This window comes from Hyaena hyaena, unplaced genomic scaffold (assembly GCF_003009895.1).
Source record: "Hyaena hyaena isolate Hyena2069 unplaced genomic scaffold, ASM300989v1 scaffold_602, whole genome shotgun sequence".
Taxonomy (NCBI): domain Eukaryota; kingdom Metazoa; phylum Chordata; class Mammalia; order Carnivora; family Hyaenidae; genus Hyaena; species Hyaena hyaena.
In genome coordinates this window covers 636,541-652,452 of record NW_024081229.1, presented here as the reverse complement: position 1 = coordinate 652,452, position 15,912 = coordinate 636,541, and the positions used below count along the sequence as shown (strand labels likewise).

General features: G+C 41.1%; 1 protein-coding gene across 1 annotated transcript in view; it reads right to left on the bottom strand.

Annotated features, from left to right (window-relative positions):
- Positions 1-15,912, bottom strand: part of PARP4 (poly(ADP-ribose) polymerase family member 4) — an 86,427-nt gene that overhangs the window by 12,736 nt on the left and 57,779 nt on the right. Inside the window, exons 23-31 of the mRNA XM_039256951.1 lie at positions 15,466-15,533; positions 14,692-14,879; positions 11,319-11,418; positions 9,752-9,922; positions 9,398-9,478; positions 8,063-8,143; positions 6,910-7,005; positions 5,931-6,050; positions 56-560 (exon numbers count right to left, since the gene is read on the bottom strand). Of these exons, the coding sequence (XP_039112882.1) occupies positions 56-560; positions 5,931-6,050; positions 6,910-7,005; positions 8,063-8,143; positions 9,398-9,478; positions 9,752-9,922; positions 11,319-11,418; positions 14,692-14,879; positions 15,466-15,533 (1,410 nt within the window). The remainder of the gene's footprint in view (positions 1-55; positions 561-5,930; positions 6,051-6,909; positions 7,006-8,062; positions 8,144-9,397; positions 9,479-9,751; positions 9,923-11,318; positions 11,419-14,691; positions 14,880-15,465; positions 15,534-15,912) is intronic.

Genomic DNA, 15,912 nt, shown 5'->3' with positions numbered 1-15,912 from the left:
AAACTGGAACCAGCTAAGGGCTCACCTTCCAGGTCATTCTCAGATGGAGCAGAATGTCTGGGACCAGCAGCAGGAGCAAGACAAAGCTTTGGAGGGGGTAAGCGGGGAGGAGACTGGAAACTGGAACCAGCTAAGGGCTCACCTTCCAGGTCATTCTCAGATGGAGCAGAATGTCTGGGGCCAGCAGCAGGAGCAAGACAAAGCTTTGGAGGGGGTAAGCGGGGAGGAGACTGGAAACAAGAACCGATAAAGGGCTGAGCTCTCACACAGGCTGACCTATAGGAAGCAGAAATACTGCCAGCACCCAGTTTTAGGAAAGGGGCTTTTCTATATAGTGGTTCATCTCCTGTTTGTTTAAATGAACCCGTCTGCCTTAAAGCCAATGTCTTTTCCACATCTTCACTTTTGAAACTGAGTGTTAAAGATTTTTTGGATAGTGGGGAACTGAAGCAATCCTTTTCTAAATCTTCAAAACCTTCCAGCTTAGGTGATCCAGATTTTCTGTTAGTCAAATGTTGATGTTGCAGTTCTTCGTTCCATCTAGAGAATGCTGAAAGAGGCTGCACAAAAGGGGAAAATATAACATAAGGGAAAACACAAAATAAAATGAACATACTTCCTAACAGACAAGCAATTGCTTATCCCAGAGTATTGAAAGGAGGGGATACTCAGGATAATTTAAGCGCAATACCATTGTTTCATAGGTACAGAGTCTGAGATCTGGGAAGAACAGCAACAATAAATACACCAAATATCTTGTTTCTCTTGGTTCTTAGCATCTTGGAATTTTCAATATCCCTCATTTTATACAAGAGGAAACTGAGGACCAAAGAAGTGTCTTGTCCAAGATTTTATAATTAGCAGTATCAGAGTGTGTAAATTAGCCCTCAAATAAGCTGATAATTTGAAATAAATTATTCTAGTCTTTTATACTGCTTTACAGCAATATTAGGAAAGTGAGAAAACTGAAAAAAATTTCAAAAGCTTTAAAGTAACTAAATGAAGGGGTGCCTGGGTGGTTCAGTTGGTTGAGGGTCCAACTTCAGCTTGGGTCATGGTTTCATGGTTTGTGAGTTCACACCTCACATGGGGCTCTGTGCTGACAGCTCAGAGCCTGGAGCCTGCTTCAGATCCTGTGTCTCCCTCTCTCTTTGCCCCTCCCCCAATCATGCTCTGTCTCTCTCTTTCTCTCTCAAAAATAAAAACATTTATAAAAAAATAACTAAATGAATATATTTTTACACTAGACTTTGAATAACATATAAAACAGAAGGGAATTAAAGATGCTATGTTACTACTATTATTTGAAAGTTAAAGAGTCATTCTTAAAAAGTTGCATGTAAATGAAATGTAGTTTTATATGAATTAAAAGTTTGGGATATTTTGGAAATAATTAGCCTGGCAGTGCCTGGCTGGCTCATTTGTAGAGCATGTGATTCTTTTTTTTAAAAGGGTATTTATTTATTTTGAGAGAGAGAGAGAGGATCTGAAACAGCCTATACACTCAGCACAGACCCTGATGTGGGGCTTGATCCCATGACCCTGGGATCATGACCTGAAGAGAAATCAAGAGTTGGACGTTCAACAGAGGGAGTCACCCAAGCAACCCTGAAGAGGATAAGTGGTTTTTTTTTGGTTTTTTTAATTTTTATTTATTTCTAGGAGAGAGAGAGAGACAGTGTGAGCAGGGGAGGGTCAGAGAGAGAGGGAGTCACAGACTGAAACAGGCTCCAGGCTCCGAGCTGGCAGTCAGCACAGAGCCTGACGCGGGGCTCGAACCCACGAACCGCGAGATCATGACCTAAGCGAAAGCCGGACGCTTAACCGACTAAGCCACCCAGGCGCCCCCATAAGTTTTGATTCTAGTTAAGTCCAATTACACACACACACACACACCACATCATCTTTATCCATTCATCAGTCGATGGGCATTTGGGCTCTTTCTATACTTTGGCTACTGTTGATAGTGCTGCTATAAACATTGGGGGGTGCATGTACCCCTCTGAATCAGCATTTTTTGTATCCTTTGGGAAAATACCTAGTAGTGCAATTGCTGAGTTGTAGGGTAGTTCTATTTTTAATGTTTTGAGGAACCTCCATACTGTTTTAAGAGTGGCTGCACCACTTTGCATTCTCACCAGCAGTGCAAAAGGGTTCTCCTTTCTCTGTATCCTTGCCAACATCTGTTGTTGCCTGAGTTGTTAATTTTAGCCATTCTGACAGGTGTGAGGTGGTATCTCATAGTAGTTTTAATTTGTATTTCCCTGATGATGAGTGATGTTGAGCATCTTTTCATGTGTCTGTTAGCCATCTGGATGTCTTTGGAAAAGTGTCTGTTCATGTTTTTACCCATTTCTTCACTAGATTAGTAGTTTTTTTGGGTGTTGAGTTTGACAAGTTCTTTATAGATTTTGGATACTAATCCTTTATCTGATGTCATTTGCAAATATCTTCTCCCGTTGTCAGTTACCTTTTAATTTTTCTGATTGTTTCCTTTGCCATGCAGAAGTTTCTTATCTTGATGTGGTCCCAATATGTTCATTTTTGCTTTTATTTCCCTTGCCTCTGGAGACATGTCAAGTTAAGAAGTTCCTGCGGCCAAGGTCAAAGAGGTTGTTGCTTGTTTTCTCCTCTAGGATTTTGATGGCTTCCTGTCTTACATTTAGGTCTTTCATCCATTTTGAGTTTATTTTTGTGTACAGTGTAAGAAATTGGTCCAGGTTCATTCTTCTGCATATTGCTGTCCAATTTCCCAAACACCATGTGTTGAAAAGACTGTCTTTTTTCCACTGGATATTCTTTCCTGCTTTGTCAAAGATTAGTTGGCCTGTGAAGAATGCTGGTGTTATTTTGATAAGAATTGCATTGAATGTGTAGACTGCTTTGAGTAGTATTGACATTTTAACAATATTTGTTTTCCAATCTATGAGCATGTAATGTTTTCCCATTTTTTTTGTGTGTCTTCTTCAATTTCTTTCATAAGCTTTCTATAGTTTTCAGCAGACAGATCTTAGACCTCTTTGGTTAGGTTTATTCCTAGGTATTTTATGGGTTTTGGTGCAAGTATAAATGGGATCAATTCCTTGATTTCTATTTCTGCTACTTCATCATTGGTGTATAGAAATCCAACGAGTTTCTGTACGCTGATTTTATATCCTGTAACTTTGCTGAATTCCTATATCAGTTCTAGCAGTTTTTTGGTGGAGTCTTTTAGGTTTTCCACATAGAGTATCATGCCATCTGTGAAGAAAGTTTGCCTTCCTCCTTGCTGATTTGGACACTTTTTATTTCTTTGTGTTGTGTGATTGCTGAGGCTATGACTTCCATCACTAAGTTGAATAAGAGTGGTGAGAGTGGACCTCCCTGTCATTTTCCTGGTGTCAGGGGGAAAGCTCTCAGTTTTTCCCCATTGAGGATGATATTAGCAGTGGGTCTTTCATATATGGCCTTTATGATCTTGAAGTAGGATCCTTCTAACCTACTTTCTTGAGGGTTTTTATCAAGAAAAGATGGCTTATTTTGTCAAATGCTTTCTCTGCATCTATTGAGAGGACCATGTAGTTCTTCTCCTTTCTTTTATTGATGTGATGTATCACGCTGGTTGTTTTGTGGATATTGAACCAACCCTGCATACCAGGTAAAAATTCCACTTGTTCATAGTGAATAATTCTTTTAATGTATTATTGGATGGTTGGCTAGTTAGTATCTTGTTGAGGATTTTTGCATCCATGTTCATTAGAGAAATTCATCCGTGTTCTCCTTTTCAGTGGGATCTTTGTCTGGATTTGGAATCAAGGTTATGTTGGCCTCACAGAATGAGCGTAGAAGTTTTCCTTCCATTTCTATTTTTTGGAACAGCTTCAAAATAATAGGTGTTAACTCTTCTTTAAATGTTTGGTAGAATCCCCTGGAAAGCCATCCGGCCCTGGACTCTTGTTTGTGGGGAGATTTCTGATTACTGAGTCGAATTTTTTACTGAGTATGGAGTGTATAAATTTATAAACAAACAAACAAAAAAACTTGCTGGGACTTTGATTTGGATTGAATTGAATCTATAGATCAATATGAGGAAAATTAAGATCTTAACAATATGGAATCATCTAATTCAAGAACATCTATTTAAGTCTTCAACTGCAATTTTCTCAGCAGTGTTTTGTAACTTTCAATGTACAGGTCCTGCTTATATTTTGTCAAATTTGATTCTACATATTTTATATTTTCTACGGTATTATAAGTGCTATTGTTTTTTAAATTTCAGTTTCTGATTATTACTAGTATATAGATCCAGTTGATTTCTTATATTAACCTTGCATTCTGTAACCTTGCCAAACTCTCTTATTAGTTCTAATAATCTTTCTAGAGAATCTTTAAAATGTTCAACATAGACAATTAGGTTGCTTAAGAGGAAAGAAAGTTTTGATTCTTTCCTTTCAACATGTATGCTTTTTATGTATTTTGTCTTGCCTTAGGTACCAGTTAGAATATTCTGTACAATGTTGAACAGAAGTGGTAAGATCCCACTCGTAGGAGAAAACCATTTAGCATTTTACCGTTAAATATGACATTAACTGTAAGTTCTTCATTGGTGCCCTTTATCAAATGAGGGATTTCCCTTTCCTAGTAGGCTAAAAGCTTTTTGTTATTTTTTTCTTTTTTAATTGTTGTAGGCTGTCTCTGTGCTGAGAATAAGCCTGAAGTGTAAACTTAATGACTTCTTAGGTCTTTTCTGAGCTTTTCCTTGGTTTTGTGCAGACACTTTTTAATTATTCCCATATATTCAGCTATTTCTAATGTCCTGGTGTTCAATGTCTGGCTCCCAAAAGGGGAAGAGCAAAAAATGAGCAGGGGAAGTTAAGGTGCAGGCTCTTTAAATCCCCTGGAAGTCACTTCAGCCAGAGGACGAGGGGCTTGCAACAATGGGAGAGCTGCCTCAGAGGCTGCCTATCCCCACCACCTTTCTGTGAGGGGCTGCAGTCACCCCGTAATTCTACCACTGCTCTTCTGCTCTGTGGCACCTACAATTTCTCTTCTATCTAGTAGAATCTATGGGACCAGAGAAGTAAACTCAGAAAAAGAGTGGAAACAGGATTTTCAGAAGTTATTAAATTTCACCTTCCCTTTCTTTAAAGACAACTAGAAGATGAAACAAAAAAAAAATTCTGCATGAAGGATTTGAGGAAATACCTGTGGTTTTGTTGTTGCTGTGTTGTTATTTACCATTTCAAGTCATACTAAACACGGTTTTATGAACAAAGCAAGCAAATGATATCTAATGTGTTTTTATATTCTTAACAGATAGAATAACTTCCAAATGGATCAAGGAAAATGAATGGTGGTTATTTTCCCAAAATTCCTCTCAAATTTTTTCCTTAGATTCTAAATTCCAAAATTTTGGCCTTTTTTTTTCTTTTTACCACCCTAGATACCTAAGGGTCTAATAGCACTGTTTTGTTCCTTTGGTTTTGAATATGCCTTTCACTTCCACTGTCTATGCAAGTCACATTTCTCAACTTCTGTTTCTGACTATAAAGCACTATTAGCTTTATACCACAGTATAAAGCACTATCAGCTTTAAGAAGTATTCGTGGTGGATTTAGATTACTAGATAGGGCTTTTATCACTACTTTCATGACAAACCTACCAATTACTTAGAGTTAATGACTTCAGTTTGCTGTATGGCAGTTTATTTGTCTATGAATGAAGCCAAATCACGGGGGTTCCCCTTCGGGACTTTATAGATACGTTTATATATGGTGACTTTCTCAGTCATGTAACAGCTTTTTTATAAAGGCACAAATATTTTCCATTAGGGGGGAGACAACAGTTTCTGCATAGACAAGCAATAGGGTGCTCTTTTAGCAAAGGGTTCCCATCACCATCATTGAAATCTGAAAACACAACACCGATGTATTTGGTAACTAACAATTTACCTGTGCCACATCGGCATCTGGTTGCTCCTCCTGCCAGCTCATGTACGGCAGAAAATCTACATCTTCTTTGGCAATAAGTTCCAAAATATTTGGAATATTAAAAGGTGACTCCTTACCATCCTGTATTGAATCACAAATAGGTAGAAAGAAAACAGACATTATCAAATCAAATGATTACTATACACCCTAAAGTCTGGTGAATCCTTTGTTTGTAATATGTTTGGGTGTCAGATTAGACTGTGTGTCTTGGGCCACAAGACAGAGAGAAAGAGGTACAGGCTCCTTTGAGTGGCTTTCCTCTTTATTGAGCTTGATGTGAATGCTGTGTGCAAAGTGCCTTCTGTGGGCTCTCCTCTTAAACTTATGAAAGAGAAAGGGCCTCTCACAGGAGGGGAGACTCAAGCCCTTTCTAGTTTTTGATGGTCTTGCATTAATAAAAGAAATACCAAAATGTAACAAAACTGTAGTATATCTCAGAAGGTATATAATAAGTAATAATTATAACATTAAAAATAATAGTGCATGTGAGTCATTTTTTTATTTTTTTATTTTTGCAAATGTTTTTTATTTATTTTTGAGAGAGAGAGAGAGAGACAGTGTGATCAGGGGAGGATCAGAGAGAGAGGGAGACACAGAATGTGAAGCAGGCTCCAGGCTCTGAGTTAGCTGTCAGCACAAAGCCCGACGCAGGGCTCAAAACCATGAACCGTGAGATCATGACCTGAGCCAAAGTCGGACACTTAACCGACTGAGCCACCCAGGCGCCCCTATGTGAGTCATATACAGAGATTATCATGAACCCTAACTGTGAGGCCCTCCATGAATGCGAGGCCCTGGTTTGACAGTCCTCCTTGCCCTCTCCCACGTGCCTCTGCTCTTCACAAGTCATGAACATGGATATTGCTGGTAACAGAGCAAGAGAAATGTTCTTAATACATAAATACAAAAGAAATAACCAGGAATTAACAATAATACATACCCTTTTCTCAACTGCCACAAAGCTTGTAAATTGTGTTATGAGAGAGTTTTCTTTACTTAGTTTAATAATCAGAGATTTTAGGATTTGCTTCTTCATCTAGGATAGAATCAAACAAATGAAGTCACATCTTATTTTTCACTATTTAGCTATGTATGACCAATAAAACAAGTATTAAGTAATCTAATAAGGCGTTTTTCTATAAAATAAAGCATTTTATAATTAGCATTTCAAGTTAAATTGAGTCAGTGGCCCTGTGTAAAATCTTGAGTGAGGGACTCACCATTCCTGGCAAAATAGGATCAAGTAACTGGCTAAGTCATAGAAAAAATAATTCACATTTCTATAGCTCTTTATGGATAACAAAGAACTCTCGTCCTCAAGTGTGGTCAGCTTCTGCATTCTTTCACAAACAGGCCACGCCTCCCATTTTAAAGATGGGCCCTCCAAGGTGTGGAGAGGTGGACTTGGTAGCAGGACTGGTCAGTTGCCCCCAGAGATAAAAAGGCCTTAAGTAAAGCAGAACACAGGCGGCTAATCCAAGGGCACCAGGGAGAACAGTGGAAATACAAGGCCATCTGTCACCGGCTGTGACTGTCTGCGTGCACAGCCAGGCATGGCACTCTGGTGCCTTCTTTCCGGAAGGGCACTGAGTACGTACTACTATCCTGAGCCCATTTAAGGTCACAGCTCCCAGGGACCAGGCCGCCGGTGGGCTGGCTGAGTGGGGCCCCGGTCAGGGCTCAGTGAAGGCGGAGCAGGGCGGTCTCTGGCTCCACTGCCTGTGTTTAGGCTGGTCGCCCACCTGCCCTGCAGCTGGGCTGCTTCATCACTGCGATGAGAACACCCGTGCCTACCATGTATGAAATCTAAGGTGACATTTATGGCAGGCACTCAGTGAATGTTCTCTGAGCCCTCTTCCGGTCCCTTTCTGATGACTAAAATGATCGGAGAATTCTCAGGAAACCAATGACATCTGTTCTTTTGTTAATCCGTCCAACAAACATGTCCTGAGCACGCTGCATCCCAGGCACAGGAAACACGGCTACAACAGCGATGCCCCCGGACCACATGCTTCTCCATCCAGCTATCCTCACTTCACGTTTCCATGGGTAAATCAACTTAAGAAGGATCAAAAACAACAAAAAGAGCGAACCTCATGATTTGTTTCATTTTCATGGAGGATGCCATCTTCATAATCTCGGATCAGAGCTCGGGCTGTCAGCTTGTGGATCATCTGTGTGTAAGCAGCAAAGGGGAGAAAGATTCAAACGGCTTCTAGCTGAAGTCTTACTTAGAAAACCACTTTTAAATTTGACGTATAGTAGTAAATTCCCCTCTTTTAAGTGTACAGTTTGATGACCCGTAATGAATGTATACAGTTGTGGTGACCACCGTGGAAATAAAGATACAGAAGAGTTCTTCACTTTCAAACGTTCCTCATGCCCCTTGCCATCACCTCCAGCACCTGGTACCCCCTCACCTGTTTCCTGTCCCTACGGTTTTGTCACTTCTATAAAAGAGTATTTTGGGAACGGCAGGAGCAGCAAAACGTGCCCCCCAGAGTGAGACGCAGGATCGTCTCCCTTTCTCTCCAACGAAGATACAACTGATCTTAAATGGCAATGTCTGATTTCCATGGCAATTCCAGCTCTTGTCATTTTGTTATCAATAGGGCCCCAGCTCACAGAGAAAGTACAACTATAAAAACTGTAATTTTATGGAGAATGACCTCCTCCCAGGTAAAACGTAAAATCCTTTGACTTAATTTTCTCCTTAGATTCAATTTTTAAAACAATATGGAGGTTCCCTAAAGTTCTATACACACATCATGGGCAAATAATAAGTTATAATTATTGATTCAGGGCCAAAAAGTTAAGTCATATTTTATCTTAACAAAATCTGCAATGTCTGGGAAATAGTTGATCTGGCTATGCAAATACTCTTATGAATAGCAAGCTGCATATATAATATACATAGATGAAAGGTTTTCCAGGTCTGACGATAGTAGATCAAGTACTAGTGCAAATACTACAAACTTTCCGGTGATAATTTATTTGCTTTTAATCCAAAAGTAGAAAAAGCAAACACATTCTCAATATGTGTTTACTCTTAGTTCAGTACTATTATACTGAATATTACTAGATAACATAGGTGAAACCGTGGCACTTAACTTTGATTGAGTCACGGACACCTTTGAGAACCTTCCTAAAAGATATTCATGTACAAAATACCAAATTTCATTGCAGTTATTCATATCCGCTGATGCGGATACACTAGAGTCAAGAACCCCAGAAGAAGTACTGTGTTAAAAACTGAATCAGAGTGTCCTCGTTTGTATGGATAGCAATTCTCCATATCACATTTGTGTACTGAAGTCTCAACACAGAAACAGGAACAACAAAGGAAGTACATGCAGCATCATATAAGAAAATACTACATGAGGACAGCTTTCAAACAGTGAGCTCATGGTTCAAGGTTTGAGTCTTACAGTGCCAGTTGTCTTCTGAAGCTCAGTAGTCGATACCATTGTAGAAAATTCTTTCTCTTGAATTAATGCACACAGAGTTGCCTGCAAAGGATTGGAGGGTGGGGAGGAAATCCCTTATTAGCTTTTTCACTCCACAGTGTCTTGGCTAGTTTCACAGTGATTTTCTCTCCTTTCAATGGAAATTAAAAGGCTCCCCAGGGTCCCTAGTTGATGACCCATTATGTTTCCAGTATATTATGGAAACAGTAAATTTGCCAGTATATTATGATCTGGGCGGAGGAGAGGGAAGAAAAGAGAAAGAAGAATAAAATTGTTGGCAACATACACTGCTCTTCCCAGCTGTGTGCCGCTCACCTGTGTACAATGAGGAATGAACCCGTAGACAAGGAGTCGGTCATTGGGGAACAAGGCCCGCACCTGGGCTGGCGCCTGCAGGGGCTCAGGTGCGGCTGCGCTTAGCTGCTGCCATTTGACGGAGACGGAGCGGCAGCTGGGAGAACGTAACCTGGTCATTTGGTCTTCTATCTATTTATAAGAGAGGAATTATTTCTCTTTCAATGTTACATCCAGAAAAGAGTGAGTTAACACTTAGAATACTTTTACATTCTACCCTTCAGGATTTGTAGCTCTTTGCTTGTTTTTCTTCTTTTCCTCCTTTCTGCTCAGGGTATTTTTTCAGAAAGATTTTAAATAGAATTCTTAACAATAGCATTAGCACATAATTTAAATATGCAAAACATCCCGAAATCATTCCGTTAGTTAATTACTAATACACAAGTTTGGCAGAGAGTAGATTCCAGTTATACAAATTCATATTACAAAGGGTTTGAATGGATGTTTCTCCAAGAAGAAGTACAGATGGCCAATGAGCACATGAGAAGTTGTTCAACATTGCAAGTCATTAGGAAAATGCAAATCAAAACCCCAATGAGATACAATCTCACACTCTAGGATGGCTATTATAAAACAAAAGCAAATGCCAGAAAACAACAAGTGCTATCGATTATGCAGAAAAATTGGAAGCCTAGTACATCGTTGATGGGAATGTAAAATGGTGCAGCCACTATGAACAACAGTACGGCAGTTCCAAAAAGCTAAACACGGAATTACCGTACGACCCAGAAGCTCCACTTCCGGGTATACACCTAAAATAGCTGGATTCAGAGTCCTGAACACGTGCTTGTACGTCACTACTCAGAGCAGCATAACTCACAAGAACTAAACGGTGGAAACACAGATGTCTATCAACAAATGTACAGATAAACAAATTGTGGTGCGTGCACACAATGAAATAGACTCAGCCTTTAAAAAGGAAGACAATTCTGACACATTCTACAATGTGCGTAGCCCTTGAAAATACTATACCAAATGAAATCAGCCAGACACAAAAGGTCAGATATTATCAGATCCCGCTCACATGAAGTTTCTAAAGCAGTCAGATTCACAGAAAGGAAACAGAATGGTAGTTGCAGGGGCTGAGGTGAAGGTACAATAGGAGCAGCTCCTTAATGAGTTGAGTTTCTGTTTGGGATGAAGGAAAATCCTGGAGACGGATGGAGGTGGTGGCTGCACGACACTGCGAGTGTACCTTAATGCCACTGAGTGCCACCAAAAACTGTTAAAATGGTAAATTTTATGTATATTTTGCCACAGTAACAGATAATGCTAACAAAACACGTATACTACTTCACCTTTAAGAATCCTCCATGATACTTTATAGAGAAGAAATCAAACTATAAGCTAGGAGAATGACCCAGACGCGAGGCAGAACTGAGGGGTGCGTGCCTGTGGGGCCTTTGGCCCTTCCATAGGGCCCCTTTCCATTAATGAAAACACACAAGTTACTGTCAAGGGATTTGTAAGAAGATGTTATTTCCACATATAAGTATAAAACTAGAAATAAGATGTTTCAGAAACGTACCTGTTTTTTCCAACTCTGTTTGGATTTTGAGTTAAAATACTCAAATACTCCAGCGCCGTACTGGGACAAAGTCCTTAGGATATGACGATTTGCTGTAGAACTGATCACATTTCACAGGTTATAATTTTCAAGAAATTGTGGAAATATTTTTTTTTGAAATATTTTTGAATTACATGTAGTTAACAGTGTTGCTATAGCTCAAAACTCAACGGAGGAGATATTATATGGAGAAGAATTGCTTTTCTGTAGTTGGGGTTAAAGAGATAAAACTCAGGACAGACAGTATCTAAAGGTTTGGATAATTAAGTGCTCATATACTAGAGAACTTATTTCTCTTTCAGGATAGGGGGAAAAAAAAAAAAGCATAAATTCTTGACTCCTGGTTTACCAAAGGAGAGAACAGATGATTCTGAAAAACCTCCAAAAAGTTATCAGAATACCGGTAAAAATATCAACCTGCTTTCAATGAGTATCAGTTACTCAAATTTGATCCCAAAGGCCAACAACTGGCAAAGAGTTAATAAAGTCTACATCTTCAAGTACAATGCACATCTAGGAGCACATGGGTGGCTTAGTCCATTAAATGTCTGACTTTTGATTTTGGCTCAGTTCATTATCTCATGATCCATGAGATTGAGCCTCACATTGGGATTCTCTCTCTTTCTCTTTTTCTCAAAATAAATAAATAGGGGCGCCTGGGTGGCTTAGTCGGTTAAGCGTCCGACTTTCGCTTGGGTCATGATCTCGCGGTGTGTGGGTTCGAGCCCCGCGTCGGGCTCTGTGCTGACTGCCAGCTCAGAGCCTGGAGCCTGTTTCACAGTCTGTGTCTCTCTCTCTCTCTCTGACCCTCCCCTGCTCACGCTGTCTCTCTCTCCTAGAAATAAATAAAAAAATATTTTAAAAATAAATAAATAAATAAATAAACATTAAAAACTTATGATGCACATCTAGATAACAATAAGGATAAGGAAGCATCTTTCTAGCAAAAATAAGTCTTGTTATTTAAATGACAATGTTCTATTAAATTTCTCTCAGTAATAATTCTATAACTGTCAGGAAAGCTTTTCTTAGAGAGGTTCCTCCTGAAATATTAAGGAAACAATCAGTTACTTTTCAGGAAAAGAGCTTAAGAAAGTTATTCCTGAAATATGTCTCAGCCTATTGATTAAAGATTAGATTTGTCTTTAGTCTTCAAAATTAATTGGTGGTGACCACACCACCAATTAGAGAATCCCCCTAAGCAGGGGTTTATTTCTCTTTATTTATCGATTTCATTGGCTAGTGAGGCTGCTGGGAATCTTTTTTTGCTCCTGCTGTGTGGACCTCAGAGGACAGCTTGTTACAACAGGCAATAGTTCCGTCTCTGCTCCTGGAGAACTCCCATCTTGCTAGGGTTTGTGAACACAAATGAGTATGTATAAAATGAGGCAGAAACATTTATAAAGATCCTAAAAACCTGACAGGAAATCAGTAAAAATCCCAGCTCCCTCAGGCTGGATTGTGTCAGAGCACAAAGTCACCTCCCAAAGGAGGTTGGTGCCCATCCACCCCATCACGGCACTCCCTTATTTCCCTCCTGGAACTGAGGAGAGCCCACCTCACTTTGAGCTTATTGATTGTTTGCTGTCTGTCCCCACATACGGCACTGAGGTCCTGCACCAACGTGCATCTGTCTCACGACGGGCCCCCAGCAAAGAAGGATCAACAGGGCCCCGTATCTTCTGCACGGATGTCGGAGCCGCGACCGCGGCACTGCCCCGATACGTGGTCAGGGGAGCAGGAAGTGCTGTCGTGACCGGGAAGACGGAACAGGGCACTGGCTGAGGCAGGGAGGAGCAGGTCCCTGCAGCACGTTGTGGCCAGCCCCTCCCCTCCCCCCCCCCCCCCCCCAGCCCTGCCCCGGGTCTACAGGTGCAAGTTAATCAGGAGAAGTCCATTTAGGAGCAACTCCTGGGGGCGTCCTCTGTGGGCTGGACGAATTTTCTGGCTGGCCTGTTCTTTTTTTTTTTTTTTTAAATTTATTTCTAGGAGAGAGAGAGAGACAGCGTGAGCAGGGGAGGGTCAGAGAGAGAGGGAGACACAGACTCTGAAACAGGCTCCAGGCTCTGAGCTGGCCGTCAGCACAGAGCCCGACGCGGGGCTCGAACCCACGAACCGCGAGATCATGACCCAAGCGAAAGTCGGACGCTTAACCGACTAAGCCACCCAGGCGCCCCTTGGCTGGCCTGTTCTCACGTTAGAGGACAGGACCAGGAGCTATGACTGAGGTGGGGCAGAGAGAGGAAGAGAGCACTCCGGGCAGGCAGGCCCAGCTTGGGTACAGCAGGGGGGCCTCCAGCTCCTGGGAGCTCACAGCCGTGACCTGAGGAGGACTCCCGGTCCAGGACAGCGCAGTGGCCCCAGAGAACGCCGACACCCACCTCCGCCTAGCCCTGTGTTGAGGGGCTGTCCTGCTCCATGTTCTGCCTCAGGCCAGGAAGGCCTGGATGTGACTATGTGGGGGCAGTCCCGGGAGACGAGGGTGCAGGCATGCTCTGTGCAGACACCAGTCAGGCCCCTTCTGTTTGGTGTTTTCTTCATGTTTATACTATACACCTCAGTTAAGTCCAAAAAAGCTAACTATGATCGGGGTGGGAGCTCATTCCAACAATCAAGGGGGTCTAGCCTCTGAGAGAAAGATCCTACGTCCATGACAGGGTTTGAAAGTGCAAATGTGTCCAGCCACCAGGAAGGTGTGAAGGAGCAAATCGCCTGGGTGGGGCCCCGCCCACAGCAGGTCACAAACCAGATCTTCAGGCTTCTCAGGAGAAGCTGGAAACATGGATTTTATGCAGCATAATAATATAACATTTGACTTGGGGTCTGCCATGTGCCAGCTCTGTTCTTAAGACTGTTTTAAGTACTTTTAAAAAAATGTTTATTTATTTATTTTTGAGAGAGAGAGAGGGAGAGAGGAGATAAAGAGAATCCCAAGCAGGCTCTGGACTGTCAGTGTAGACCCCAAAACAGGGCTGGAACTCACAAACCATGAGATCATGACATGAGCTTAAATCAGGAGTCAGACGCTTAACCGACTGAGCCACCCAGGCACCTCTTAAGTATTTTTTATATATGAGCTTATTTAATCCTCAGAGTAAATCTATTAAATCTATGACATTTTCACCATCATCTTCATTTTATACACAAGTGGTTTAACAACTTGCCCAAGGTCATAGCTAACAAATGGCCAATTCAGGTACTGAGACCCAGGCAGTCTGGCTCAGAGCTCAGAGCTCTACAACTTACTGTATGCAGGTCAACAAAAGAAGCCCTGCCCACAGGCTGCTTCCTTCACCCACAGTGTTCACTGTGTGACCAGATCTCCCACACTTACCCAACACCACAGGAGAACAGCCTGGTGTGCTGGACATTTCTCTTCACAAGCTGCAGGGTCAGACTTTCATTCTGGAGGTGCCCATCAGATATGAGGAGAATGTTCCGTAACCCTTGAGAAGGGTACAGTAAATTTAAGTATCGGAGCGTTTTCCAGAAGTCTGTATTTCCCATGGTAGGTGTAGCAGACTAGAGGAAATGAAGTGAAAAGTTATTTACTCCTTTTTGGGTATATTCACCATTAACTGTTGTCATTTGCTGAAGCATGTCCCAATGAGGGTTTAGAGATATCACCCCTGGAAAGATGTATTTTTTCTCAATTATACATTTGTGGAACAACTATACTTATATCTTGTTAGTTTATTTATGTCACACAGTCACTATAATATTATCAGTGGCACTTGTTTGATTTTTTTTTTTTTATTCTTTCCCAGGGTTTTCTGGCCTGGACTGAAGTGAGAACTAAGTCATTCTCAGCCTCTTCCATTTTCAGAACTAGGAAAAAAGGAACACAAGAAAACATTCCAACACTGTTTAAGCTGGTTGTATTTAGGTGGTAGAACTGTGGGTGAATTTTTTTCTACCCTTTTTAATTTCCAATTTTTCTTTAATGAGTTCATATTGCTTTTATTAATAAAACAAAAGAGCCCACCAACATACAAAAACTGAAGACTGGGGGTGTTCTAATAGTGGTCATGGGAGAATAAGTCTTGACAGTACTATTAAAACTTGATAGGAAAAGACCCAAGAGATGAGGGAAGGTTCTTTTACTCACCATAATGAACTCCGTTGGCACATTGTTGCTTGTGATGTACTTAGGATATGAAAATAGTTCCTTGTAACCTGTGCGGTAAGATTGGTGTGAGGTGTAACCATGAAATATTCACTTTATTGACCACTAACAATGTTTGATAGTTTTAACATAAAAAATTCACCACTGTATTCCTTTAAATAATAAACTCTAGTGCATTGAAACTATGCACTTTACAATGAAAAATGTTCTGAATAAAATTGAATGTAGAAGATTGCTCATGCCAAGGGAGATGTGCGCTCATGCCAAGTGAGATGTGGCTGTCACAGCAGCACCGGCAGCCTGGCCACGGGAGGGACACGTTCTCCCTCCAGGGCCTTGGTTTTCCCAGGCTTATCTGACTTCTTCCCAGCAGCAGCAGACCCTAGCTCCTTCATAAAAGGGCTGGGTCTTCTGCTGAATGGCATGGAA